Genomic DNA, 27,755 nt, shown 5'->3' with positions numbered 1-27,755 from the left:
CGTAATGTGATATTTCAGTCATCCTCAAACTATATCCAAAAGGGAAAGACTTATGAACATGCTTGAGAAATATCTGCTTACCCACAGTTGGTCGTCATGTCCTGGAGGACTTTTCTTAATGAAAGCACCATAATAAGTTGCAATATTTCTATGATGAGAATATTTCTTTAGCATATTAATCTCCAGTTTGATTTCTTCTTCTTCGTCCTTTGGAAAAAAACCCATAAACATATGTTTAATACACCACGTGCATTATTTATTTCCTCTTCTCTTTCACACAAGCAGATTTTTAAAAAGTTGAATTTATACCAGCATCATGGTTAGTAAACACATCCTATGTTAATACCATCAAAATTCTATTTATTGAGATGGTCTAAACCAGACCTTTACTTTCCTAAGCTTTCAGTAGTGTAAAAAAGCAAATGAAGGATGCACTGGACTTCATCCAATGATGGAGCAGGACAGGATCTGTTTAAAAACCCTACACTTGTAATACCTTAAGCAAATGCATAGCTAGCAGGCTTTTATTCTATGTAACCCAGAGAACTAGAAAACCGGAAAAATCTGTGAATTTACGATAAAGGCATATTATTTCCATCCTCCTCATTTTTTTTTTCCCCTTTAATTTTGAAAATTGCAACCAGTTCTATTTAAATGCCAGACAGCGGCTCAGCGCAGCCGGCTACTGAAGCAGGCCATCCGAGGTGGGTCCCCCCCCGGTGGGGACCACAGGGTCCCAACCTCGCTGCCAGCACGGGGCTGGCACAGGAAAGCAGAGGTGGAGATAAAGAATTCCCCTCATTGCGCGGACAAAGCATTCGCCTCGTGCACAAGTTTCCTCCTCCTCCTCCATCTGCCTCCACGGAGGAAGAGCAAGTGCATCAGGAAGAGAGGGCCGGGAGCCCGGGCGGTAAACAGGATGCTGGGACACAAAGGCAGAGGAAGGATTTCCCCCGGTTCCTCCCGCCTCAGCGAGGTGCCAAGCAGAGAGCAGTTCAGGTGAAGGGAGGTCATCCCTTCAAAGAGCTGAAATGGATAATGCTACGCAACCACTCCTTAAAAACACCCACAGTCTGTTTTTGAAGTGACAGTAGGACGCATGGAAGGATCCACGCACGCTTTGAGGTGATGCCTGAGCAGGCAGCCAGCAGATACAGAAGAAGAAGGAGCAGACACCATCCCACCCCCAGCTCTCTCACCACACCGAGACAGCGGGAGCCTTCATTTAGCACCTCTCAAGGCAATGAAGGAACAGGCAGCTGGTGTACCCCTTTAGGCACAATTTTTATTCGCTCCACAATTTTCTAGACCTAGATATCCAGGGGAAAATGTCTACCTTAAATTGATTCCAGGAAGAACCCAAAACCTCTGTTCCCTAGGGTGGCTGGCTGATGGAAACGGTAGCACGTATTTTGATTATCTTGTAACGCCAAAGCTGATTACATGAGAAAATTTTAAGCCTTAAACTTCCTTGCAATTTGTACCACGCTAGCAATCAAGTATCTTATTCATGACATATGCAGATGTTAATACTAAGTACATGTTAACTATTTATACACACTGGTACGCATGGCTTTAGCAAAAGAAACCTTCCTATGCTACAAAGCAAACAATTATTGCAAATACACTAATAGAGGGATGCAGTGCTTACTCATAAATTATGAGAGAAATCCCAAAATGCACCGGGGATAAACTATTCCTAAATCTTCTCATGACGCATCTTTAAAGTAAAATACTGTGTATTTCTGGAACACTGAACAAAATAGTAAAATAATCTTGTAAATCAAAGTTCCCAGTGAACAGCAGCCCTGGGAGAAAGCATTATCAGAACAGCTTTTCGAGCCAAAAGTTAACTCGGTGCTTCCTCAGCTGCTTCTGTTGTCCTTGCTGTTGTGTGATTTTTTTAGTTATTTAGACCACATGCAAAAAAAAAAAAAAAAGAATACATGTGTATAATAGAAACTACCACACTGAACTTTGAATTTAGGCAAAAAACCTGTAACGGGAGCTCTGTTAAACTTAATGGGTTTGGACTTAATCACTGATAGGTTAATATGTATAATTGGATTAATCTGCTACTTTGTACTGACTTTTTACATAAAAATTATTTCCTACCCTCAGCACATGAACACAATAGCTTTTACAATACAATGGGCAGGATGTCCTAAAGGTTGTTCATGTTTATCTATTGCAACAACAGCCAAAATTACAATGCTTAGACAGGACCTATTTCTGAAAAATAAAATAATAAAAAACCCATCAAAAAAAAAAAAACCCAAAGAACAAACAACAACAAAAAAGGCACACACAGACCCAGCAGACCGCAGGCAGTTACTGCTCTTTCAGTTTTTCCTTGTGGCTGTGTCAAGGCACCTGCTCAATAGCCAGCAACAACCTTAACTAAGGCTAATACTGGTCCTAAACTCCTGTTTCAGCTGTCATTGAGCATTTGTCCACAACACAAATAGCATCTCACCTACAGTACAATCCAGTCCAAATTCCAGTCTACAAAAATAAATGGATTCAGTAATTCTTGCCAGGCTTTGGAGGACTCCACTTACTTAGCGTGGATCGATAACTCCCTGGCACTGAATCCCAAAGACTTTGTGGCGACAGGAAGTATCATGAGGATTAATCAGCATGGAGAAGGCTGCAGTACCACTGTGGTACAGCAATTAGTGTAAAATTAAAAAAAAAAAAAAAAGAAAATAAAAAAAAAGGTGACCAGACCAAAATTGTTCTGTTCCAGATTCAGGAACATTTTTTTCCAGGGTACAATTGATTTCATCCCAATGTGGACATCTAAAAGAGGCCAAACAATGTGCGCCCTACCGGTGTTTACTTCTCCCCACTAACTACAAAAGGAGGATGAGGTCATTAGCCAAGATCCAGACACCAATCTTGCAGATGTCTCGCATCAGGGTGAGATGAATCCCACCCAAAAACCTCACCGGATAGGACCGTTTCCGCACAGGTCTCCTTACGGACACACGTGCCGCAGGGAGGGCAGGCTGCTGCCTCCAACAGGAGTCCTCCTGTGCAGAGGGAGGTGTTTCAGCAGCTGTCCCGGGATTGGGATGCGTGAGCCGGCCTCAGGGACAGAACGTCCCTCACCTCCTCCCAACAGCACATGCGCTGCACCACCACCACTAACAGTCCCTCCGTTTGCAGAGATGCCAGGATCACAAAAGGGGAAAATTAAAGCCGATTGAGGCAAGAGACTGTCATTCTCTTGAAGGAATACAAAAGTACATCCTTTTTTCTTGGAGGAGAGAGGCAGCTGGTGAGCACTTCCTAGTGATTTTATGCAGCTGGCATCAATTACCACTTTAAGTCATTATCTGTGGATACAAACTCCCATTGAAACCTTCTTTGTCTGGCCTGTGATGGGGCTGGTGTAAGTGTTTTATACTTAGACATTTGCTGTCTGTTTGTGACAGCATGCCTGATTACTAGTAATTTTTGCAGTAAGCTATACTTTTGCAAGTCTCACGTGGTTAAATCAAGCTTGGAGCAGCTTTCCTCTCCCTTTCCGTGCGTTTCCCTTCAGAGATTAAATGGACACGTCGGCATCTCCAGGGATTTCTAACTGCAACGCTGTTTTATCAAAACGACTTTGCCTGCAAGATTAAAAACTGCATATGACGCCCGCACAGAAATCCACCTATGTATACTAAGATCATTTCTAACCATTTGAATTAGCACATTAAAAATAAACCCAGGCATGTTTCCTCCCAGCATGCCACCTAGCGGCACCTGAACAGCTTGCCTATGGCTGTAGCACAAAATCTCCACACCGCTTGCTCTTCCATTCATCACTGCACGCTAAATATCAGATTATTTTTTTTGCATGTAGACGGCAAACCAATGACTTGTTACATTCATTACATCACCACTTACTTACAAAACTGTGATGATTTAACTATCTGAATGATTTAAGTGTCTGACCATGGTTGCCACTAGAGTAACAAGCCCCAGTCAAATAAAAGCTACTAGAGCAAACCCACATAAGGAATATTAATCTGGACAGCTCAATTACTCCATTTCAGGATGTTTTCCAAAGGTAACCCCCCCTGCGTCATTTTTGCAAGAAAATCCCGCTTATGTGTACAAATTCTTAGAAGATGAGGAATTCAGAAGCGCTTTCCTGGGCATCGTGGTAGGGAGGGAGAAGAAGGGAACTAGAGCTCTACAAGTGCCAGAAGCAGGGAGAACAACCAAAGGAAAAGAAAAATCACTTCACGGCTGCCCTGTTTTTATATATTTCCCTAAACATCGTTGTCTAGGTGCCTCAGGAGACCAAGCAAAACAGTCCTGACCTGCCCCTGCACTGCAACTGGTATGAGACCCCTATGAGAATCTGTCTCTGAAACAGACTTGGGGAAGTAAAGGGGGAGTAACACTGTTTTCCAAGCTCTATAGCACAAGGAAATTATTTCAGGACCTAAATTTAACAAAAAAAACCCCCAAACAACCAACACTTAAGGTAAAGTGAGGAAGTATCCCAGGCCATGTAAGTGGTGACTTTCCATGCATAGACCTCCGGGTGGAAGAGCTGCCTGACCACTGCTCTTTGCTAGCTGCTGCTTCTGCCCTCCCAAGGGATGGTACGGGTCAGGGAGGAGAAACTCAGGACAATTTCAGAAGATTTTATTTACCCTAGTAGTACGATGAGGGGAAATGTGAATGAGGAAACATGGCCAAGCAAGGATAAAGCAAGGCAATGTTCTGTGATGAAGGTAAGAGCAAGTTTACCTATCCCACCAGATGATTTATATGCTGCCCTAAATCAGTTTGCAGAGGAATACAGATCAATCCCTTCAGTAACTTTCCTTTTTGATTTAAGAAATGAGACAGTGACAAATCTCAGCTCTCCCCGCACAAACAGCATCCAGTCATTTTAAGCTACAACCAAGTGTTTTAAGAATTAACACCACTCCCCAACAGTGGAAAGCCGAACACGCAGGCAAAGGGGGATGGGGAAAGGGAAGCCTCCAAGTCTCCTTTCCTTTGCTATCCCAATGCTGGTCACGAAGCTCTGCCTGTCTACACCCAGGGAGCTGCACTGCCTGGAGAATGGCAGCTGGCAGCGAACGCTCTGCCTGGGGTTTCACAGTAAGCCGAGCTGCCGAGAGTCATGAGCTCCAGCGGTGGATTTGTGAGATATGGGAATCTTTAAATCTCGGGAGAGTTGGGATCTGTGTGGAGAGGCCGGCAGCAGCCTCAGCCTGGTGCTGGGAGGGGAAAGGGAGCCCTAACCCATGGACACCCAGAGTGTTTTGCCTTCAGAGACACCAGAACCACAGTGACTTAGCCCTTCTTTCACTGTCTCCCCCCAACAGGCAAACTGAAGAAAAACAGGAGAAGCCCACAAGAAATCCAGTTTATTTTCCTTACCGCTTCCTCTCACTTTTCATTTCTGCTCCCCACCCACACTAAAAAAAAAAAAAGGTCAAGTGCAAACAAAAATCTTCCTCGATAAACCATGACACCAACTTTTGCAAACCACCATTCTGTTTGTGTGTCACATCCTCCCTCCTCCCTGCACCCCAGACCTGGCTGGCATCCATTCGGAGCTGAATCTGTCCAGGACAGGGAAAGTCTGAATAGTGCCTAGCACAATAGGTGACCTTTTCTGGTGCTGGAATCCATAATATACACACTCGTTAATAAAGTTCTCACACACAAGGGAGATGTTTTGGCGAGAAGAGTTGGGGCAGTATTGCATGCAGCACAGTATTTGAACTGGGAGCTGTGGTGCTGCCTCCAAGCTGGGAAGGAGATTGTAATTTTGGGAGGAACCTAACCACAAGAGCAATGAAACTCCGAGTGCCGGGTAAGTCCGTGCCACCGCCTGCCAAGGTAGGAAGTTTGTATAAAGCAGAGCAGCTTGCAGTGCGGGGAGAGAGAACAGGGAGAAACGTGGTCTTCTCCAACGCCACAACAGAGTGTCGGAATTGGGAATACAATACTAAAATAGTTTTTAAAAGAAAATACCAAACACAGGCTTCTTGGGAGAGAAAGCCTAAACTGTTTGAAATAAAAGACTTTAATCAAGACATGCCGTAAACATTTAACAAGTCCACATACAGTCCCTCCTAAATCTTAACATACAAGAGCCTCCAACTTTCTTATTACATCCCATCCTTCTTGAGAGTCTTTTACGGAGCCTTTGAGCTTTGTTACCCTCAAGCTAAAGACCTCATGCAAGTTTATTTCTCTTCTGTCTCTCTCCTCTGTTACCCTCTCACCTCCACCATTCACTGTGCTTCTCCCACTTCACGTGCAAGGTCTCTCTTTCACAGACCCCTTACCCACAGACTCTTCCCACCTTGGCATCAGCACCTTCATTTCCCTGCACCATCCTTCAAGTCCTTCCCAAACACATGCGCGTGTTCAAAGGCCTGTGGACTCTTCACCCTTATAAAAAAAGCATCCGTCACGCCCCGCACTCAGTGACACTGAAGGAGCACTAGACATCCAGCAAGCAGCGGCGTGGGTGGTGAGCATCACCCCACCATCGCTGTGAGGTTGCCTCTCAGACTTGACCCCTTGTCCACATATGCAGCCCATGCAGAGAAAGCCCTTCACAGGCTTTACCATTTGGGAGCTTTCTGGAGCCCATTTTGTCACTGAGAGCAGAGCTGCCCACCAGCCTCCGAGCTGCTTCCGTTGTCGGCACAGAGCCACGCTGCCAGAAGCATCAAACCAGCAACAAAGCTCAGGCAGAGCGATCGCAGAAGACGGCTGCAATGCTTTTTCAAGGGTCAAAAAAATCTTATTTTTGTGAGAACTGGCTGGCAGAACAGGGCTGTCCTTATGACCACGTTTGGTTACCTTCAGTGGCAAGATTTCATCAAGCAGGTTAGAAGCACACTTCCCAAAGCAAAACAGAGGCTGCTTTGTCTCCCCTTGGCACAACACCCTCTCTACTGCATGCTAAAGACACCATCTGAACCAAAAGAGAAAATGAGCCAAATTGTTCGCAACAGTGCCATCGCTGAGGCTGCAGCCATAAAGCAACAATTAAGTTAACCAGACAAAAAAAGCATGAGGGAGGGTTAGCTCTTAAGCAGGGTCCCAGCACTCCCCAAAGGAGCCTGTGTAGCAGCATTGTGCAGGCACAGGAGATGGAATCACGTGCAGGCAGGAAGGAGCCAAAAACCACGTGAAGACAATACTTGTCTGTTGTCTCCCCCCAAACCACCTCCTCTGCCAATCACTCCGACAACAATATTTTCTTTCTTGCCTGATGTGCCTTGATGGTCACTGAATGAGCTGCACTGAAGGCACACAGACTGCACCGCTGCTGAACTCCCCCAGTAAAACCCCAGACTTTTCTGAAGACAACCAAGAGAGAAATCTCCTGAGGGCAAATCCCTTCAACCATTTCCAAGGCTAGTGCCTCAGTCCTGGTCATGATTAATTAAAATTTTGAGTTTCCTGCTCAGACTGCATGTTTGTCCCATGTATACAATTCAACTGCCCATCCTCATCAAGCCTGAATTATTTACAAGTTATGCAACAAGCTAGCCTGGTACTGACATCTTCAGAGCTCTCAAAAGAGGGAAGGTCTTAGTACCCTTCTTCCACTACTATTATTCACACTAAAAACATCTGTTGCTATACAATTCTACATCCAGTCTCAGTTTTTTTGTGATCAGAACAAGCCCTTGCTAGCAGATATGAAAAATAAGTTTGTGCGTGAAGGCAAGAAATTAAAACAATTTCCTTTATGCAAAGCTTTGGGCTCAGACGATAAGAGGAGACTTACATGGTGGAGAGAAAACAGGCTTATGCACCAAGCCAAAAAGTTGCCCAGCTTTTCTACTTCCAATCTCAGTGTGCATTTGATGCCAAGGAAGGCAGCATCTCTGGGGGCTACAGAGCCAGAGGAGGTGTTTGCCCACTGCTTGGCCCCTGTACCCCCCCGGGCAGTGTGAAGCCCTGGCATGCCACCGCTCTCACCCAGAGGGCAAATCTCCTTCCCAAAGGGCACCGACACATGGGTCCCTCTCGGCATCTGCAGTCCAGATGCTGCTGGGCCAATTTGGACCTGGGAGGCAGAAAAGGGTCCTGAGTCCTGCAGGTTTGATGAAGCTGGAGAGGTTCCATGAGAAACTAACATTCTAGTTTGAAACTAAGCTTTGACTTGGGGGGTGGGGGGGGCAGAAGGCAAACATCTGAGAGAGGAGAGAAAACAAAAGGCTGAAATGACTGAAAGTAGATTTCCTCCTATGTACCAAATGCCACACAGAAGCTTTATTAGCAGAAATTTAAGCTGTGAAGGTAAAATACATTAAAAATGGCAGTTCTGGTATAACACAAACTATCTTCTTGTACATACGTCATGAAAACCTATAATGACATGAAGACACTGATTCCCTTACAGGACAGATTGGTTCAGTATACAGCCTCACGCCCACACTGACCAACAAGTCCTGCAGATGAACAGGGAAGAGGGATTTACTAACAACCCCTCATTAATTTTGTACACCGAATGAAACTCAAATGCTAAAAACCAAACAAAATACCCCAACAGTTCGCGATCACAAACCCAAAAGCTGTCCTCATGCACACCCAGCCAGGAACAGAACAAAGGAGAGGAAAGAAAAGTAATCCCACTCTGGCGTTCCTCAGGGCTGTTTCACATAGGATCCTTTATTAAAAAAAAGATGGGGCTGGGAAAGTAGCTGGCAAGAGAAATTCAGAAGCTCCATCACATGCAGCCATTTCTTCACCTGACAGTGATGGAGGGCTTGGCACTGCTTGGTACGTAATATTATTTAGGCTAAAAGCACACAGATTTGTGAAGTAGAGGGAACACACTGGCAATGGTACCCCAAAATCAACCGTTTGTTAAAAAATAAAAAATGTAAAAATACGGGGCAGCATGAACAAGCACCACCTTTATTGCCAGTAGCGAGCAGCTGGCAGCCACAGAGCAAGTACCTTGCACTTTGGTCCCCCGGTAACCTTCACCCCTCTATGGGACAAGTCCCACCTCAGGTGAACGGACCTGTCCCCTTACGGGCACTTTTCCCCTCCACACTAAATTGCAGGCACTCAGGGCAGCTATGCTCCAGGCTTCAGCACAACCATACGTGCCTAAAATTAGACAGAATGAATCCAGGCTTTGCTCATTGGTAGCACAGATGAACAGCCGCTGGAAGACTGTAAGTTTTATTACCGACTTTGGCTTTTGCACCCAAATCAACTGGTAGGTGGAAGAAGAACTTTGTAACACATTGCTAATCCCTCAGCTGTCCACATTCCCTAAGTCTTCTAAGCTTTAATTAAGCAAACCCTTCTCATTAAAATGTTGCAAGTGGTGCAATTTTTCCTTCCAAATATTTAAAACTCTGTCTGCAACACTAACAAAGCCCTGCATTTTGTCGGAAAATGAGTCCTAAGAAAAGCCCTGAAAACAAAATTACTGCATTTTCTTTTCTGCATTTTCTTTTCAGCCGACCAATCCACTTCCATAAAGTGACATACTTCACTTAGCCCATTACTACGAAGAAATAGATTTTAACACTTCTTTTCTAAAGTGGTGTACCTCTGAGGTACACCTACCAGATGAAATGGCATCTAACAGCCAGCCATCACATCCCCAAACATCAAAGGTAATACGTTGGCTTAGGAGGTAATACCCATGTTTAACGCCCATTGTACATGCTGCCAATAACCTATGCTCTGTTTTACACCCACAAAAGGAAAACTTCGAATTTTGGGCTATGCTACAGCCTCCAAAAAACTCCTTGTAAGCAAGGACTAGTGTGAGATCATGATCTGATTTATTCGACACAAGGTTTCTTTTGTGAAGCAGCCAAAATATGTAAATTACCCAGGAATAAAAGGAATCGTCCGATCTGTACATGTGTCTTACAAACATGACTGAATGACACAGTGCGAGTGCGCAAGTCCTTACAAGTTTTAATTTCAGGTAATCTTTGCCTAAAGGTTGAACACTTTAGCTCCTCTGGTCCAATATTAGTCACCGCTCAACCCCTGCTGGTAATCCGCAGCCTTCTCCCCTGCCTTACGCAAAGAAACTACTGCAAACACAGAACACCAGGCACGGACAGGGAGGACCCAGGAGGTGTAAAGGCCCGTTCCTCTCACCAGATGAGGGGCAGAAGGGATCACAAAGAAAGCAGCAACACCAGCCCACCATCACGTGTTTGAGAAACAGGCTGAATGTACACTGTCTGCACAGATCGTGGGTGGCTGGGGTGAGGAGAAGGGAAGAGATCTGAGCAAGCCCTACAGGCTTGTCAAATTCCATTTTCAATTTTAAAGATACCCCAGAAAAAACCTTTGGTTTCTTTCACCAATACTGCAAGCAAAGACCGCTTCAAAAGCTGGCAGAAGCAAGCTTGCTCCTCCTCCCTTTGCCACCATCTCCACCTTCTCTTCCTTCTCTCTCTGGTTTGGTGAGAACTGCTCCTCCCAGCAGCGACAGAGCAGAGGATTAACATCAGGTCGGTAACTGTGAGACAGTCAGCCCTACGCACACCCACAGAAATAGCCCGTCCAAGCCCTCAAACCACCTGCATCTTCCTAGGGAGGAACGGGCTCCTTCTGCAAAGGGCAAACCCAGGCCCATGACTGATGCCAGACGAGAGAGACTCGGGGTTTCTGCTCCTCCATGCTCTTCTGCAGCATTCCTAAAACCTATAACCCAAGAGCAGCTTTGCGAGTAAAAAAGCACCACCAAGCTCAGCTACTCAGTGGGAACAAACAGAAAAGAAGTAACTGGAAATACGTGGGCTGAGAGCAGCTTTGTTCTCTTCAACTTGCTTGTTCACGTAAGAATAAGATCCACACTTATAACCCTAAGGGTTTTCAAAGCAGAAAGGAATACAGATATTACATTTTACGTCTAAAATACACTTGCGCTCAGAAATACAGCTCTTTTTTAAAAAGGAAATCCATTACAGAATGATTTACAACTGACTGACAAGATGATGATGATGACTCTGTAATTATCAGGTCCAATCACTCAAATTACAATTTACCAGCAGACACACAAACTACTTGATTCACAGCTAACATTTTCTTCAGCACACACAAGGTCCTCACTAAAACAAGAGAGGAGACAGACAACCTCTATCAGTAACAGATAAATGCGGCTGCTGACGAGAGGAATTCAGGGACGTCTGTGAGGGGCAAATTTCCCTTCGTGTTTGTGCCAAACCCTTCCGGAGGACAGATGACAACCAGGGCTGCAACCGAAAGGCTTTTCCTTTGTATTCATACAGGAACAGCTCTTAGACAGGTACAAAGGTACGGCCGCATCTGGGCACGCGTGATAAGTGAGTTCTTTATAAAATTGGTTGCTGAGGTTTTGATCTTCTTTGGTAGATTAATGCTGACTTATGCACAGCATTTAAAATCGCCCTGTGCTGCCAAAGCTCTATAAAGGCTGTGCACTTTAGTGTACAAGTAAGTGCATTTGGCATTACGCCACTATGTACAAAATCATTTTCATGCAGCTGCCAGCAGAAGGGAACTATATTCTTGGACCAGATGTTTTTGTTGTCGGCGCTGCCAAGCACGCCTGGAAAACTCACAGCTGAGTGGTGCTGCAGGAGTGAATTAACAATGAACAGAGCCACAAGATGCTCGTGTCCATCTATCAGATGGGGCATCGTGGCCCCTCTCTCCCTTCCTCCCCCTCTCTGAGCAAGGAAACTGCCAATAGCCAGCTAATTATTTACCTGCCTGAGAAAAGTCCTTCTGCCTCCATTAGGATAAATAAAAGCAGCAAATGCTTGCACAAAGTATTACACCCCAGCTGCATTTACCCGTAGCTGAGCAGGCGACAAAGAGACCACGATTAACAGCCAAGAAAATAGGAACTGAGAAAGTATAAATGGTCCTAATACTGCAGTACAGGTTTGTGTTTGCTTCTGGACTGTGAACAGGGCTTGCATTTATTAAATGGCATTTCACCTCAAAAGTCAGAGCCGCTACAGCATCTCACTCTCCAGTTTAAAAACAAACAACTCGGATCCCAGCACAAGTCTCTCACTTCTGAGCTGAAACCCTGAGAGCCCTGGCTGGAGTTTGGGGACAGGAGTCCACTTCCCAACCCCAATGCCGGCTCCTGGTGAGGCTCAGCTGCTCTTCGCCCTGCTGCCCCTGCGCTGCAAAGCGGGGGCTGCCGCCAGCCCTGAACCTGCCGGCCTGCCCTTGCCTTTCGCCACTGCACCAACGACTAGCAGAGGGGACCTGTGGGGGCTACAGGGACAGAAATAATAAATCATCAGACAGCTGCTTAAAACTCTGGATGCGTATGTGCAGCAGGCAGAAAGAGGTCCGAACAGGAACAAGGGAGCCAGGCACCAACAGCCAGGTGCTGATAAGAAAATGAGGTTTACTTGATCCAAAACTCTCCCTTGACAGGCCCACCGTAAATCAACCACGTGTAAGAGAAACCTGAGAAGCCAGGCCGCCTCACCCAGAAAGAAAAAACCCTACACCAGGCAGGGAAGAGGGGGAAGCATACCCGCTGCCTCCCCATCCAGGCTGCAGCCCTCCCCAGGGCGGCGAAGGGCCATTTAATGCCGGTCCTTCAGGTTTGTGGTGAGGGGGTCGCTGCTTTGTTTTATTCTGGTCACTGGGTGTCACACATTTCCCCAGCCTCCAGTAGCCACCACATCTCCTGTGCCAAATGTGGCCCTAGCCCTGACAGCTACGCTCACCTCTAACGCCCGGAGCAGTGCTTTCCTTAAGGATAAATTCAAAAGTTACGTGTTTTTTAAAAAAACAGTCTCTTTTGTCCAAATAAATAAATTGCCTCCTTCTCAGGGACTTTTCCCTTAAAACAAAAATTAATGCTATCACTACAGGGTCCCAGGGGAAGATGATTCATGAGCAGGAAAAGACCTGTAATTCTGTGCTTGGGGTACTCACTCCAACAGATACTACAACTTTTTACTATGCTAGTCCTGTAACATGACAAAGTGACAGTCTGGAAAAAATCTTCCCTTAATCACACCAATTTGAAACCAAACAAAGAGCAACTAGCCCAGCCGAAGCATGGGGGGAGGGGCACGTTTACATCAGAAGGAGGAAACCTGGATTGTTTGAAGAACTTCAAAATTCAGGAAGATACGCTTTAAGGTACCGGATTTGCTCAGAGCAGAGCTGTGTGACAATGAAGCCGTGCACAAAGGGACAGGCTGTAGCAACCCTGCCAGCTCCAGCTCCACCACCAAGGCAAGGATCTGCCGGTGGGTTTGGAAACGTTACCAAGCAGCATGGAAGCAGCAGAAATCCCACACACAGCAAATCGGACCTCTCCAATAGCTGGAAAGAGGCAGCTAAGTGAAAGACCATGTGCTGTGGAGGTCAGCTTCTGCCAGACTACAGGCTTCTGAACAAAGCCCATCACGGCTGGAGGCTCCTCTCCTGCGGTTTCCTGCAGCCTCGTCCCTCCAACGGGCGCATGGAGAAATCCCAAAGCCCAGTCAAAAAGGAAAGCCTCACAGAAATTGTTGGTTAAATTGGTTAAGCTTGTCTTTGCCGGTTTACTAATGAATGACACTCTGCTAGGAAAAGCCTTTAGCTGTGCTCTGGCTGGCATGAATTAAAAAGCAAGGGGTGGGGGGTGCAGAATAGGAAAAGGAAGAATAGGGAGGCTATTATAAAGATAGCAAAACATAATTTAAAAAGAAAAAAAAGGAAGTTCGAAGGTTGTGGGTGCCTTTTTTTTTTTTTAAACTCCCCAAATCAGCTCCATCTGTAGTCTCCAAGCATCAGGGGGTTTCTGCCAAAGTGATCAGTAGCAAAGAGCTAGCATTTGTCTTTGAATCACAGCCATTATGTGCTCCAGCATTCCCACACCACGAAGAGAAATCGGAGGCGCTCGCAACTCTCCCTGGGCTAACGCCGAGCCGCTGATCCAAAGCACAAGGGATGACGGCAGTGCATGTGCGCCACTGCATATAAAGGCAAGGCACAGTGGAAAAAAAGGACATTGCCGCTTTTCATGACCTATAAAACTTCCTCACTGAAAGCAGGCTTGGCTGAGGGCAACTCTCCAACTCCTTGGCAAACCTCTTCAAAGCAAGACACCCAGCTAAGGTTGTCTTTCATACAATACAGCCCTTATTCCCTCACGCCTTTGGTTCGTGAGTAGACACTTTTCCCCAGGAGCCGTTAACACGTACAGCCGTGCAACGGCCACAACCCAGTTTTGGCCACCTCTCCGCAGCACCGACACTGCAGTGCTGGCCTGGAGAGCAGGCACGCGCCCACACACACTGACAACCTGCACATCCTGGCCTCTTCCCTTCGGGGAAGTGCAGGACACCCCAAAACCCTTTAGCTGCTGTTAGCTGCCCACCAGCCCTACTCGCTCCACACCTGGAGGGCTGGGTAAGGCCCTGTTTTACCATTCATCTTGTAAAGATGATTAAAACAGAAGGTTAAAAAGGAAAGAAAAAAAAGAACTGATGAAACAAGTTCTCTGACTGGAAGATGCTAAAAACTGCTGACCACCAGTAAGCTCCTACTAGCATAACCCAAAGGTCTCTGATATGTTGCTGTGCATCAGGTTTCAGGGAGAAACTTCTGGCTCTTGACATCACATGGAAGGCAAGCGGGCTTCCCGCTCTGAAGCCCTCTAGTGATGGCCAAAAGCACAGCAGTCACACAAGTACTCACTTTGAGTGCAACCAGGCAGAAAAATTTAGACAAACCCTTGCCCAAGAGATCATTGCTCATCAGCCACGCCAGGTCAAGATGGCCATGTCTCAAGAGCACGTAACAGCTCATGGAGCCATGCTAAGCAGAGCATTTGGACTGTTTATCCAAACTCTAAGTAGCTATTTGTCCCCCAAAAGGATGATGAATATGTTTATTTTGTGAACAATCATGGATTAGACCCCTAACATAAAACAGGCATCAAACCATCATGAGTTGTTCTTAAGTAAGACCCAGAAAAAAAACTGTGGAAAATTCACAGGAACGTAGGCTTGATAGTAAATGTCTTTTTTTTCCTAATCTCAAACACTGAAATCCAACTTTTTTATCTATATTGTGCCTTCGCAATAGGCACAATCTCTGCTGTCCACTGAATATACAGCTCCTGAATACTTCAGTTTCCACTGCTATATTCACCCCATGCATTACTGAGCTGCAGAGAAGACCAGTAGAAGAAAAATCTTCTTTTTTTTTTTTTCTCTCCTAAGAAAAATTCCTATTAACTGTCAGCCAGTCTTTGCCCCCCTCTGGATCCAGCACTGCCTCAGCGATGCTACTGTGTCAGAAGATCTTTCCTATGAAACTACAACACTCTGCCCAAACCCAGTGATTTACATTCTTCTATTTTATCAACCAGCTGTATGAAATATACCTATTACAGAACTAGCTATATGTTTTTCATATCTCAAAGTGGCAAATCATTAGATGCATCATATGCAACAATGTTAAAATGAGCATTGTTTCCCATGGTAAAGTCTGCTCTAACACCTTATGTATCTTAAGACCACTTTATTGCCAAAGAAACTGTCGATTTACATCATACCAAACTAATATCTGGAGGAAGAAAGAGTGATATCCAGTGAATTAGCAATGGTACCACAGAAGCATACACCGCAAGGGGCAGGCTGGGCTTTTGATTCTGGACTTCCCATAAAGCAAACAGATGTCATTCTGAGGTAGATCTTCTTCAGCTACCTGGATTAGCCCACTAAAGGGTTGTTTTCTTTTGCCATTCACTAAGCAAAGCACCATTAAACTCAGGATTAACAAGGTTCTTTGCCTGCAAATACGGGGCATGGTCCAAAATGGGGGTCAGCTAAACCATTCTCCTATGGGTCACCAGATCAGAAGTAGCTGGCATCGCACACCCTCAGCACTGGTTTTTTGGCTCCACCATTGGAACTGAGCTCACCACCCAGTGATTCTTTGCTCTGACATTGTCCTTAACACTAGAATTCAGAATCACAATAAATGTATGGAAATGGTCCAAAGCAGAAAGTGAAGTAATATCTGAGGCAAGCAAGCAGACTAAAAATAGCCTGCTACACAGTGGAAAGAATCAGAGGGTGGGGGAATCCCTGCAAAAGACCTTTACACTCTGTTCTTTATTCATAAATCTGCAGGTGTGGAGCACTACCAACAGTCCCTCAGTGGCCATCGCAGGTGGCCAAAGAAGATGCGTCCAGGCTGTCGGAAAGGCATTGTAGCCAGCTTTCCTTCTGCATTCACGCTGCAAAGGGATGGCTGCAGGGGTGCGGTTCCCCAGGCGGCCTCACGCCTGTAACCCTGAGGAGATGTTGCTGATGCTGCTGCTCCTGCTGTTGCTGCTGCAGGCCAGCTCCTGGCCACAGCCTCTCCCTCTCCCTGCCCTGCCTGTCCCCTCTCACCCACCCTCCAGCCAGCTTTGCTGGGGCAAAAACAGTAGAAAGCTAATCTGTATTAAAAAAAGTAGAAAGAAAATACTTCTTTGCCAGTGTTGCTCTCTGAAGGACGGGACAAGGGTAGGTGCCGTACAAGGGGAGCTGGGGAAGGCGGGGAAGAGAGGCAGGGCTGCCCCTGCAGTAGCAGCCAGACATCAAATGGGCTTTTCTGTACTGTAAAACCACATCTTGAGGGAGAAGTAAATAGAAAATAGGGAAAACCCGTAGACACCTATGTCAGGAGGAAGCACTGCTATCACAGCAGGATGCCATCTGAACATTTACAAGTAGAAAATGTAACTGTTCCTCCTTTCTTTCCCGCCAGTGTGAGAAATCCTTTCCTGAATTTACATGAGTGTTTGTTTGTTTACATTTGTAAGCATGGGAAAGAGAATGAGTTTGCATTTACATGCTGATCCATCCATTTTTACAAGAACAGTGCAAACTCTTAACAATTTGTGTTGCAAATTAAGACTAGGCAAGGTACATTTCCCAAACTTTTCACCAGAATTGAGGACCAGCAGCAATTCTGAAATAGGAACTGACATCACCTTCAGGAAGTTGAATTTGAGTGGAGACTTGTTTGACGATGTAGCCCCTTCTGATCTATAAATGGGTGCAACTGTAGCATTTTAAATGTAAAGCCTCGAGTCAATTATAAACAAATTTTTGCAAAGGGCCATAGCAAAAGAAGCAAAAAGAAAAAAATTCAGAGTGAAAAACAACTAACTCATAAAAACAGGGTTTGTCTCACAGGCTCAAAGAGAGGAAACACCAATAAATGCTAGAGAAAAAGCTGCTGAGGTAAAATATGCCAAAGACAAATAAACCCCTCCTTAATGGTGCTGCCTTTGCATCACTGTTTCCACAGCAGTGACTCACGGCTGCCTGGCCGCCCGCAGCCCTGGCCGGCAGGACAGGTTAGCAGAGGGGGAGCCAAGCAGCCAGCCACGGGGATGCTCGCGCTCCCTGCTGCCTGTGGTCTGTTTGCCCGATTACATTTCCATTTGGTAAAATATTCCACGTAAGAAAATGATTTTCAGGAATCATGGACACTCTCCTTTCTTGCTCTTGCACGCAGAGCCAAGGTGCTTTGCCAGGCCAGTAACAGCTACCTGAAGGTCCATGGGCCACTGCATTTACACTACGATTTCCACTTAGTTCTTACCAGCTCTAGCATCAAATGCTAAAATTCAGTTCAGGAAGAAGGAACTAGAATGGAAAATAGCCCTGCTCTAGTGAAACACTGCAGAAGCACCTCATACACCAACCGACATGCAAAAAACTGAAAGTTCATTTCTGGAATTGACCCCTCCACTAGGCAGAGAGAGGGACGCTGGTGAAGGCCCCCCTTCATCCTGCAGAACTAGGTGCAAAAGAGAGCACACCACAGCTTTTGCACCAGTGGCGTGGTGTGCTGGGTAAAGAAACTACCATCTTAGCTGGTGGACGTGAGGCAAAACACACCACCAATGTGCTTGCTCTCCATACAGGAACAGCAGCTGCTTCTGCTAACTAGCTCACTTCTCACAGACACACCTTTTAGATCAAAACATTTGAGAAATAAAGCCTGACATGAAAAAAATGAACAGGGAATGATCAGAACAAAAAGATGTCTCCTTGGCCAGACTCCCATCGGTCTAATCATGCTTGAAGCAGGGTCTTGCTAAGAGAGACAGCAAGGACAGGAGAGCAAAACTAAACCATGTGCTTATTATGAAACACCAATCTTTGCAATTTCGTGACAACACCTTTGCACTTTTATTTAGCAGCAGAAAATGTTCTCTGCCAGAGAAAGCACACTCAGTGGGCTTTAATCCCTCTGGATTAAACCGATCTAGAAGAATGTACACAGGCCCCTTGCTGGAAAGGACTTGAGATGCTTCTAGGCTCAGGAGACAAACAGCATCTTCTCCTACATTGATCAACTAAACTAGCTTGCACAGCATCTTCAAGGCTCTTTTAACACCTAGCTGAATCGAGTGCTTCCCAGTGCATATTTAAGAGACTGGGCACAGGGGGAGAACGTTTTCCTTTGAGGCACAAGGGGAGCATTCATCGTGGTTACAAGTCAGCTTAGAGTACCATGAATTCCCAGGTCCTTGAGCATTAGCACTTGCTGCCATAATCTCTAGACTTAGGAGCTGGGCTTTAAGACTGTGTTTTAGCCAACAACTCCCAACGCAATCACTCAAACTGTGTCTTGCAAAAGGAGCACTGTCGAGGGACTTAGAGCAAGCATTTTTGTCTCATTAAATGTTGGAGAACAGCATTGCTATTTTATATTTATATATACATATGCATATGTTAAGAAAGAGAAAAAGGGGGAGAGAGACCATGCAGGATAATCTTAAATGTACAATACTATTTGTGGACCTGTAAACTAAAGAAAGAACCAGAGGGAGATTTTAAAATGCTTAAAAGTAGTTCTCATGTGCTACCCTGCACACATTCTTGTAGCTGCAGCACTCACTTGAAAGTCAAGCATCAGAACTTTCTTTCTTTCTTTCTAAATAAACAGCAGGGGAAAAAAAGTAATCTGCTTCCCCCTCCTGATTTACTGCAGAACAGTGGCCAGCTGACTGATAATGGACAGTGGCTAAGGTCTTGCCTACCATTCCCAAAGCAGAGGCTATAAATTTCAGCCTCTCCCTTCTCCGCACAGCCTGCCAGTTTTCACATAACTTGTTGGGACTTGTATCTTTCTCCTCCTCATTAAATTGGCTGAAGTTGGCCAGCAGATCCAAAAGATGTTTGGTGGAAAAGAAGGCAGGACACATGCACTATCACTGAGAAGCCTCATTTCCTTAGGAAATCAAGATAAAAATATGGAATGTCGCAGCAAAAACCAGGAGGAGCTTGCAGGCAAGGTGCAGTTTGTGAAACTACAATTAAACACAGTCAAGAAAGATTACGTTTCAAGCATATATATCCCCTCTAACATAAACAGAAAATTAATTTTCCTGTCTTTGATCCTAATGCCCAAGCCAGATTTTAAAGTGCACCTCTGAAAGACAGCAGCTCATACTGCACCTGGGATCTCTTGGTTGCCTATTCAGGCAGGAGGAATATGCCGCAGACCCGGGTTCAGCCTAGATAGTTGCTAAAATGATAGCACGGTGCTCTATCACAACCATCGTTGGTTTTACTCTGCCCCAACTGGCAAGAGCACACATGCTCTAACACTGTATTGACAGGGTTGCCTTGTTTTCCTTGAGCAGATGATACGTCTGATTCACTGGAGGTAAACTGAGCTGTGCTGTGTGTCTGACAGAAATGCTACAAAATGCAACCCTGTACTTTTTGCTATCATCTGCATACAAACCATTTCTGTTTCCCATCAGAACTCAAATCTCCTCAGACAGCTCGAACAAACAGAGTGTGGCGGTCGGAAAGGCAGCGGTGAAACCCCCACGTCGAGGCCACCTGCACGAACGCTTCCCTCGGCTCAGGGGAAATGCTCCATCACTAGAACTTGCGCAGGCTATTATTGCTCAAATTCATGTCAGTGCAGGTATGACCGGTAGATTAAACATCACAATTGTGAAAGCACCCGCACACTACCCACACTGAGCCTTTACCACTGCTGGTATTAGGGTCCAGATTTCCCTAAAGCAGATAAATGCTAGCAGTCATTTGTATATGTATGAAATCACATTGTCATTAGTGACTTCCTCGTCAATGCTAACAGCAGGTCTCCAGATGATTGCAGGCACCAAGCCTAAGGACTGAAGAAAAATGGGCACAGGATAACAGTTAAATGCATGAGTATTGCCCACTTGGACTGATAAACAGTGTCCAAAAGTTGGATTTCAAGCACCCATCCCTACTCATTACGACGGTAACAGACATCAGTAGTTCACTTAGATGACTTATCCTTTCCTTCTGAGTGTGTCAATGCAGTCGCACCAACAGACCAGAGGAAAGAAATTTTTAAGGAAAAAGTCCAGACTTGTCCAAAGAGATCAAGACTTGCAGAGAAATCTTAACAATGCACTCCTGCCTTTTCACCACTGGAAGTCAGCTGTAGCCTACACAGCCATTTAGTTTCCATTGTGCTCCAGTGCTAAACACGTGCTCTCACATACTGACGAGCAATAACTGATCTCAGAGCCACAGCTGAGGAGTAGATCCTGAGCACCATCTGTTGTGCTACAGCAGAGTAGTACCTGGTTCTCTTACAGCCAGGTAGGGAAAATTTTAAAGCTGCCTCCCTAAAACAAAGAGATTCTTCAGTGCTCCGAAGTATAGTGACGTTTCCTTTATGTGTTCATAAATTCAGTTTGTGTAATCTAAACTACATTACAATTTACAGAGCACTGGCAAAACCTTTTCTGCTAGACAGGACAAAAACATTGCACAACAGACCTGACATAAGCATACAGATGAGGAGAAGGCAGAGGCAGCACAGCTTTCCTTGCACTTTCCTAACACAGTGATCCACGATCAACCTTGAGTACAAAGCCATCTCCCAGCCTCAGCTGAAAAGCCATGCAACAGGAATACTACTAAGTGAGCACCACAAAGCCTTCACAGTCAAAGCTCTTTTGCTGTTGACAGATAATAGATGCTGGTGAGATAGCAATGGTGCCCTCAAGGATCTTCATGGCAAAAGGAAAACATCTGTTTCTTCTAGCCTTGAAACAGTCATGTTCCAAAACAAGCATGTTAAAATATAGAGAGAGGTACACCCACAAGGACAACTGACAATAGGCTGTGCATGCAAACAGTCTTCCACTCAGGTGGAAATTTTGCACTAAGAAGAAACTGTATGCTGAAAAAAGCAGATAGAGAAACAAGCATGTATGAATGTTTTACATCTCATTTTTTCCTCTCATCATTACCAATTTTTCCCCCAACCAAACAGTATCAGTGTGAAGTTGCTCTTTGCTGGGTCACAGCAACCCAGAGCCTTGGTGCTCGACACCAGTTCTCTCCAGTCAATCCGTGATGTGTATAATTAATTTCCCAAGCTGCTTGGTAACAGCCATGGCTTTCTGCCCTGATGTCAAACTGCACGTGGAGCTCCCTATTCAACCTCCCTCTTGCAGCCGCATCAAACCTGATGCCCTCCCCTTCCCAAGTAATCTCCTCCAGCCCGACAGTCTTGCTAACCACCCCAGGACTCAGATGAAAAGTGAAAGTTTGCCATTTATACAAACTGGTGCCAGCATTGCTCCACGAAAGTTTCTTGGATCACGTCCAAAAATCACAGACCTGACTCAAGCCGGGTGTTAGAAGTATTTGCCTTGCTGGGAGATAAAGTCATAGCACCTTGTATGACTGTAAGGACAAAAGGCTCTCCGGAGTTAAATGTCGCTCTACTCCGTCTGCTCTGCCACCCAAGGATGGAGGTGTTGTGACATGTCTGACACCCCGAGCCCCCCTGCAAGGCCCTGTGCACAGCCCTCACCCTGAGGATGGACAGGACCACCTCTACCTGACCCGAATGGGGGTTTTGCAGAGAAATGGGAGCTGAGGGGGGCTGCAGCAGAGCCCGGTCCCACGCAGACGTCAGCCAGCACTGCAGGGCTGAGCCTCCCGGCATCAGGGCTGTGGTAAAGCCGGGGGAAGAACTGTGCCAAGCGGCTGGGCGAGGGCATGCAGTAGAAGTAGGTGTGGGATCTCAAATTAAGGAGGGAAACAGTCAATTATACAAATGCTCTGCAGCTCAAAAAAGGCTGCCCCGCTGGCTGCAAGACTACTGTAGCAATTTTTGACCTCCTCCCAAAATAGACGTTACAGCTCAAGAGACCACTGTCCAGCTCTGTTTCCCTCTGAACTGTAATAGAAAGTTCCCAGCAGCTTTTTTTTTTTTTTTTTTTTTGACCTAATTCCTGGAAGAGATCAGAGGTTAATCAACTTCAGGACAGACTGGACAGCAGGGCTGTCCACATTGTAAATACCTTTCCTATTTATTCCTTTTCCACAGAACGATTCTTTGTTTTGCCAGGTAACTGTTTAACTAAAGACTGCAAAATTTTGTACAGACTAGTAGTAAGCAACCTCACCTTTGAGGGACAAGCAAGCAAGGTGCCAGTACTTGCCTTGATCCATTTTCCCCAATTCATATCAAGAAGTGCGGCAAAGGCTTCTACTAACTCTACTGGCTTCAGGTTTGCTTTGGCTAACTTAGCAGTAAGTACTGCCATGGACTGGTATATAAGGGATTTGGTAGGCAGCTGCACTAAGCCAGGTAAAGCAGTACACTCATGTCTCCACACTAAAAGGCCAGCCCAAATTCAGCTTCTTCAGACTGGCTTGCCCCAGTTCTGTTCCACAGTGCTGTGAAGATCTGCATTTCCCAGTCTGCTACAATGAGACGTCAACTTTTTTTTTTTTTTTACTTTTTTTTTTCCCTCCAAACAGATCAAAATCTACACATTATATTTGGGGGGAAAAAAGACTGCATGAAAGTTAGGGCAAACTTTTAGTGGTTATTACTTTTGTTATCCCCTCATTTTGTCTGCCTGCATGTGTGGGTACACACACATTTATATTTATCTGCAGTCTTTCTGCAGACTGCTCTTTGGATGTCTTACAGACGACAGATAGATCATCCGCATGATCGCAGTTTATAACACCACGTAGGCCATAACATATAGGCTCACAAGAATCAAAGTGACTTGCCTACTACAACACAAAAAAGCAGTCAGCAGAGTCAGGAAGATGGCAATGAATAATTTGGGTAACCTTTCCTGTCTAGGTACAGGAGATGCGCCACGTTTCTCTGCAGGCCTGGAGGTTTTGGTTTGGGGTTGTTAATTTTTCTGCAGAGCACGTACAGAAAGGGCAAGACAGGCAAGCACTAAAAGCAATCCAACTTCTTTCATAAATCAGCAGGATACAGTATCCAGTTGTTTACTTAGCATAATTTTACACAAACTAGACTGGACAAGTCATGAAACACTGGGCACAAGAGCTGAGAAATACTGCTATTAAAAAGGCATGCGGAAAACTTTCCCAAGGGATGCCAAGAGCATGTGTGGGAAGAGGTAGGAGGAAGAAGCAGCAGCGTCAGGGGTTATACCAAACAGAAAAGAAGCGATTGTGTTTTTCCCTCAAAATCAGTTACTAAACCTTTCAAAGAGAAAATCATCGCTGGAAGGGGAACACAGGAGTGACACTGGAAACAACCGTGCAGCTGCAAAGAAAGCTTCCAAAAGAGTTAAGCAGAGTCAAGCCGCCTGTTTAAGGTGTAATGCAAGTTAACAGCTTAGATGCAGGCAGATTTGCCAAGTAAGCTTTGCTAAGGTTTTAAATATTTGCTTCACAAGAAAATGGATTCTTCCAACTAAACGGTGACTGCCAAATCTTACAGCGTACTTGTGTTGCATCTGATAAACATTGGTCACGGCTCACTTGGTACCCTACAGTGCTGCACACCAGCATGCAGCAAGGAGCTCACGGAAACCTAACAGCACGGTCAGTGAGTGGAAGGAGTCAACATGGACCGAACTTCACCTTCTCTAAACCAATGCCCCCAAAGGAACTGGGACCCTACAATAAAAAGATTAAAGACAGACTATAGGAATCTCTCGAATAATGCCTCCCCCCACAACACGCATGCAGCCTGAGATTCAGTCTACATATGTACATTTTGGAAAATATTGTTTAAAGCGTGTATATGCTGATAGCTCGTATTGTTCCCCTTTTACGGTCATTGGGCTCATTCCAACAACAGAATAGCTTTAAACTGATGAGGACTGGTGGGGTTTTGTTTTTATTTGTTCTACACTCCAGTGAATTTTTTTCACCCTACATGCACTCTAGCTTCACCCTCAGAAAGTGAAAATAGGACCTACATATGCACCATTCTGTAGGAAGACTTATAGATCTTTAGATCTTACAGATCCTTTAGTGCTTGCTTTAGTGCTGTAGATCTAAAGGTCTATAAAGATCCATACAATCTTCTAGATCTTTTCATAATTTGTTTAGAGAGGAGGAAAGTGGAAAAGACAGGAAAGTTTTATGCACATCAACACCCCCCCAACGTTTCAGGCAGCAGTACTAACTAGTCATAATATATTCAAAGATCAAGATGATATCTTCAGCCCACCTCCTCTTTTCTCATCCTTACCACCATTCTTTTCAAAATTAAAATCTGAAGAGAAAACCACAAGAAAAGCTGAGAAGGATGAAGAGTATTTCCACAGCACCATGTACATTAGAGAGCTGTAATGTTTCTTCCAACGTCTCTAGTTGGAGGTTAAACTACCTCATTTTCTTCATGCCAACCAAAACTTTTTACGGAAAGCCTTCGCTCCGACTTCGACATCCCTCCCATTCGGGTGATCAAAGCTTTACAGGCCACAACTGATGTAACCTCGCTGATCCTGAGCAATGGGTGAATTGCAGAATCGAGGCCTTGAAAACTGAACATTTGGGGTGTGCCCACAGAGTGTGCCAACACATCAGGCTTTCTAATTTGTTAAGCATTTGGCAAAGCAAGCACTGGATCAGAGGTATCCCAGAAGAAAGAAAGTCTTGTGGCTGTTCTCAACGCAGGTTAGACAAAATAATCAGATATCCTCTATGGCATGACTTCTGTTTAAGCAGAAAGGCATAACACTGCCAGTAAAACATGCACAGAAGCACAAATCACCTAGAGGTTCATAAAAAAAAAATAAAAATCACAATTTCAGTTTTGTAGAAGTTGCCACTCAAGCCTCCTTCCTGGGCATGGACACAGTTACCATTAGCCTACAAGAGCAGTTCATCTAACTGTAGCTCTTGAAGTAGGCAGGGGAGGTAAATTTGAGGCTGTGGCTTCTTCGGCATTTCTGTCGGGGCAGTGCTGGGGGCGGCAGTCACTGCCCCCTCTGTCCCCATCTTCTCTCCTCCCACCGTTCCCATAAGCCGCAGTGAGCTAGAACCAGGATGGAGCTGCACAGTCCGCCAGCAAAAGGAGGTGTTCATGAAACCATCCCTCGAGGAACTGAAGCCATGGCTTGATGATATGGCCATCTCTGGCAGCAACGTCAACTTGAGCCACTGTCCCTTCTCCCCCATGGCCGTAGGCAGCTCTTCTCCAGTCTCATGCCACCTTCTTCATAGTGACAGCACAACTGCTTGTAATACCATGTGCTAAACTAGATCAACGAACCGATCCAGGTTATAAATAACCAGGGGAAAGAGAGGAGCGAGGGTATTTTTAACATGGAACCGGGGCTTGTTCACTGATCCAGGTCACCATCTGGCCCCGGGGCAGTTGTGCTGGCACAAGTGTTCGGAGACAGGCAAGGAACCAGCGAGCAAGAGTGGACAGGAATATCCTACGGCCACATCTGCCACTGAGAAAATGGTGCATTGAACAGTATCACCCATGCCTGGTGTTAGCAACAGTATCATCCACGCCTGGTATTAAAAAGTGGAGCTGACTTAGCACGACTTGGAAGAGTTTACACCACATTTTTAGCCTCCGCAGGCTCATTACTTTGAAGCAAAACCACATGAGCTCCACTGGTAGGAACGACAACACTTTTAAGCTGCATGGGGCTAACATCTCCAAACTCCTCCCTCTGACTGCCCTTCATCCCCTAAAAAAGCATGAACTTGTGAGATAAAAGATAGATTGAGCCAATATACAACTAGCTTTTCAAAACCAGCCAAAAATTACAGAAAGTTTCAAAACATAAGCCATCTCCCGCAACATGAGCTCAGCCATACCATAGACAGCATTTTTCAATTGTTTTCCTTCTGCTGTGCAACCTCTCCTTTACAACTGTTTGTGATTAATACATGCTATTAAAAACAGAGGGAGTGTGCAGCACAGCCAATCTTAACGTTATGGAAGAAGCCTTCGTTGTGCACAGTCCAGCGAGCTGCCCTGTGTAAAACCGCTGCACAAATGGAAACGTTTGCTGTGCAGAGAACATTCACTGCGTGTCAACACACCTTTACTCTTCTCTGGTTTGTCTGCTTGTTAACTGCAGCAAAAGAGCGCTGCCTTCTTATGAAGGCAGCCTTTGAAAATCTCCAACTGAAAATTGATTTTTATCAGGCCATCTTACAAAGTAAGAATGTCTAGCTCTTGGCAGACACAACAGCTTAAGTTAGAGAGCAGCAGTCACACTGCCCATCAATCACAAGGAGATGCAGAGATAGGACTGAAGTCCTATCAGTTGACCTAACCCTGCCTTCTTGTTTTCCCCCCCTCCTCCTGCCTGTTTACCCATTACACCCCAGCCACTTGCCAGGAGCTTGTATCCAAGGCCATTTTTACTTGTTGGCGCCTATACACGCACTAAAATATAAAGCATTTTGCAGCAACACCCTTGCAGGAGTTTTGTTTAATATAACCATCTTGCCAAAGACCCCCTGCTCTGTACAATGCACATGCGCTGACGTAATTTTTCCCCTAATACCTATATGAGGTTGAGGAGTTCAGAAAAATAAGACACTTGGTTTGAAGAGGCATAACCTCTCTTCAGAAGTGCAGTATCAGTCAAGCATTACACACAGGAGGATCTCATTCGATTTTAAATCTGAAGCTGTTGTGTTAATTTGCAGATGCAACTATAAAACACAAATGGAATCAAGAGGGGAAAATCCATGCTTTTCCTGATCTGTTTTGAAGACTTAATTTAAACTGATTGCTTTTTGAACAGCATAAACTGCAAGACATATAAAGATTCAAATATGGGCACATATTTTTTATTTCTTTGGCTGGGTTAATTTCCAGTCTTTCCATCTAAAACTCCACAGTAAATCCCCTGGGTCAGTTACAACTACTACTTGACACTGCTGAATTCTGCCAGCAATCTGCTCATCATTCCTGCAGATGTTTCTGCTTTCAGGCTTCTGGGAACTTTATTGGACCCATTTCCTTCGAATAAACGTATACCCTTTTTAGGCTGCAAATGTACCAGGGAAACTACTGTCCTCTACCTCAAGCAGCCTCCTCACCTTCTTTTTTGGTAAAAGCAAGATGTTACATTTAATATAAAAAAGTGGAAGCGGGGAATCTGACTTTCTTCCTCTCTTCTAAGAAATTTCTGATAAGGGAGGGCTACACGTGCTCATATGTCCGGGGACCAGCTAAAGCAACTTCTGAAGGCCAGAGGCCCCTGCACACAAGCACACAGAAATCTCATGAAGGGCAGATGGGCTCGAGGGGTCAGGTCCTGCAAACAGAAAGCTAACGATCACGTGCAAGGACCATGCCCTTCAACATAAATACGGGGTAAGCCATATGCCCTCTCTCATAATTAAATTTTACCCGTATTGCTAATAAAGCAGAATGTTCCTCTACTCACCTCGGTAACATCCATGACTTTGATGGCTGCCAGTTGTCCTGTTTTGACATGTCGACCCTGAAGAAGAGAGAGAACCGTCAGC

At 45.2% G+C, this 27,755-nt stretch overlaps 1 protein-coding gene across 10 annotated transcripts in view; it reads right to left on the bottom strand.

Moving 5' to 3' along the window:
• The window catches only part of MAP4K4 (mitogen-activated protein kinase kinase kinase kinase 4), a 168,826-nt gene that overhangs the window by 62,285 nt on the left and 78,786 nt on the right, over window positions 1–27,755 (bottom strand). For all 10 annotated transcript variants that reach the window (XM_054824401.1, XM_054824392.1, XM_054824428.1 and 7 more), the window contains exons 3-4: window positions 27,674–27,730; window positions 82–207 (exon numbers count right to left, since the gene is read on the bottom strand). In XM_054824401.1, the coding sequence (XP_054680376.1) occupies window positions 82–207; window positions 27,674–27,730 (183 nt within the window). The remainder of the gene's footprint in view (window positions 1–81; window positions 208–27,673; window positions 27,731–27,755) is intronic.

This window comes from Grus americana, chromosome 1, assembly GCF_028858705.1.
Source record: "Grus americana isolate bGruAme1 chromosome 1, bGruAme1.mat, whole genome shotgun sequence".
NCBI lineage: Eukaryota > Metazoa > Chordata > Aves > Gruiformes > Gruidae > Grus > Grus americana.
The sequence above is the reverse complement of the archived record's forward strand: the minus strand, read 5'-3'. Positions and strand labels throughout refer to the sequence as shown.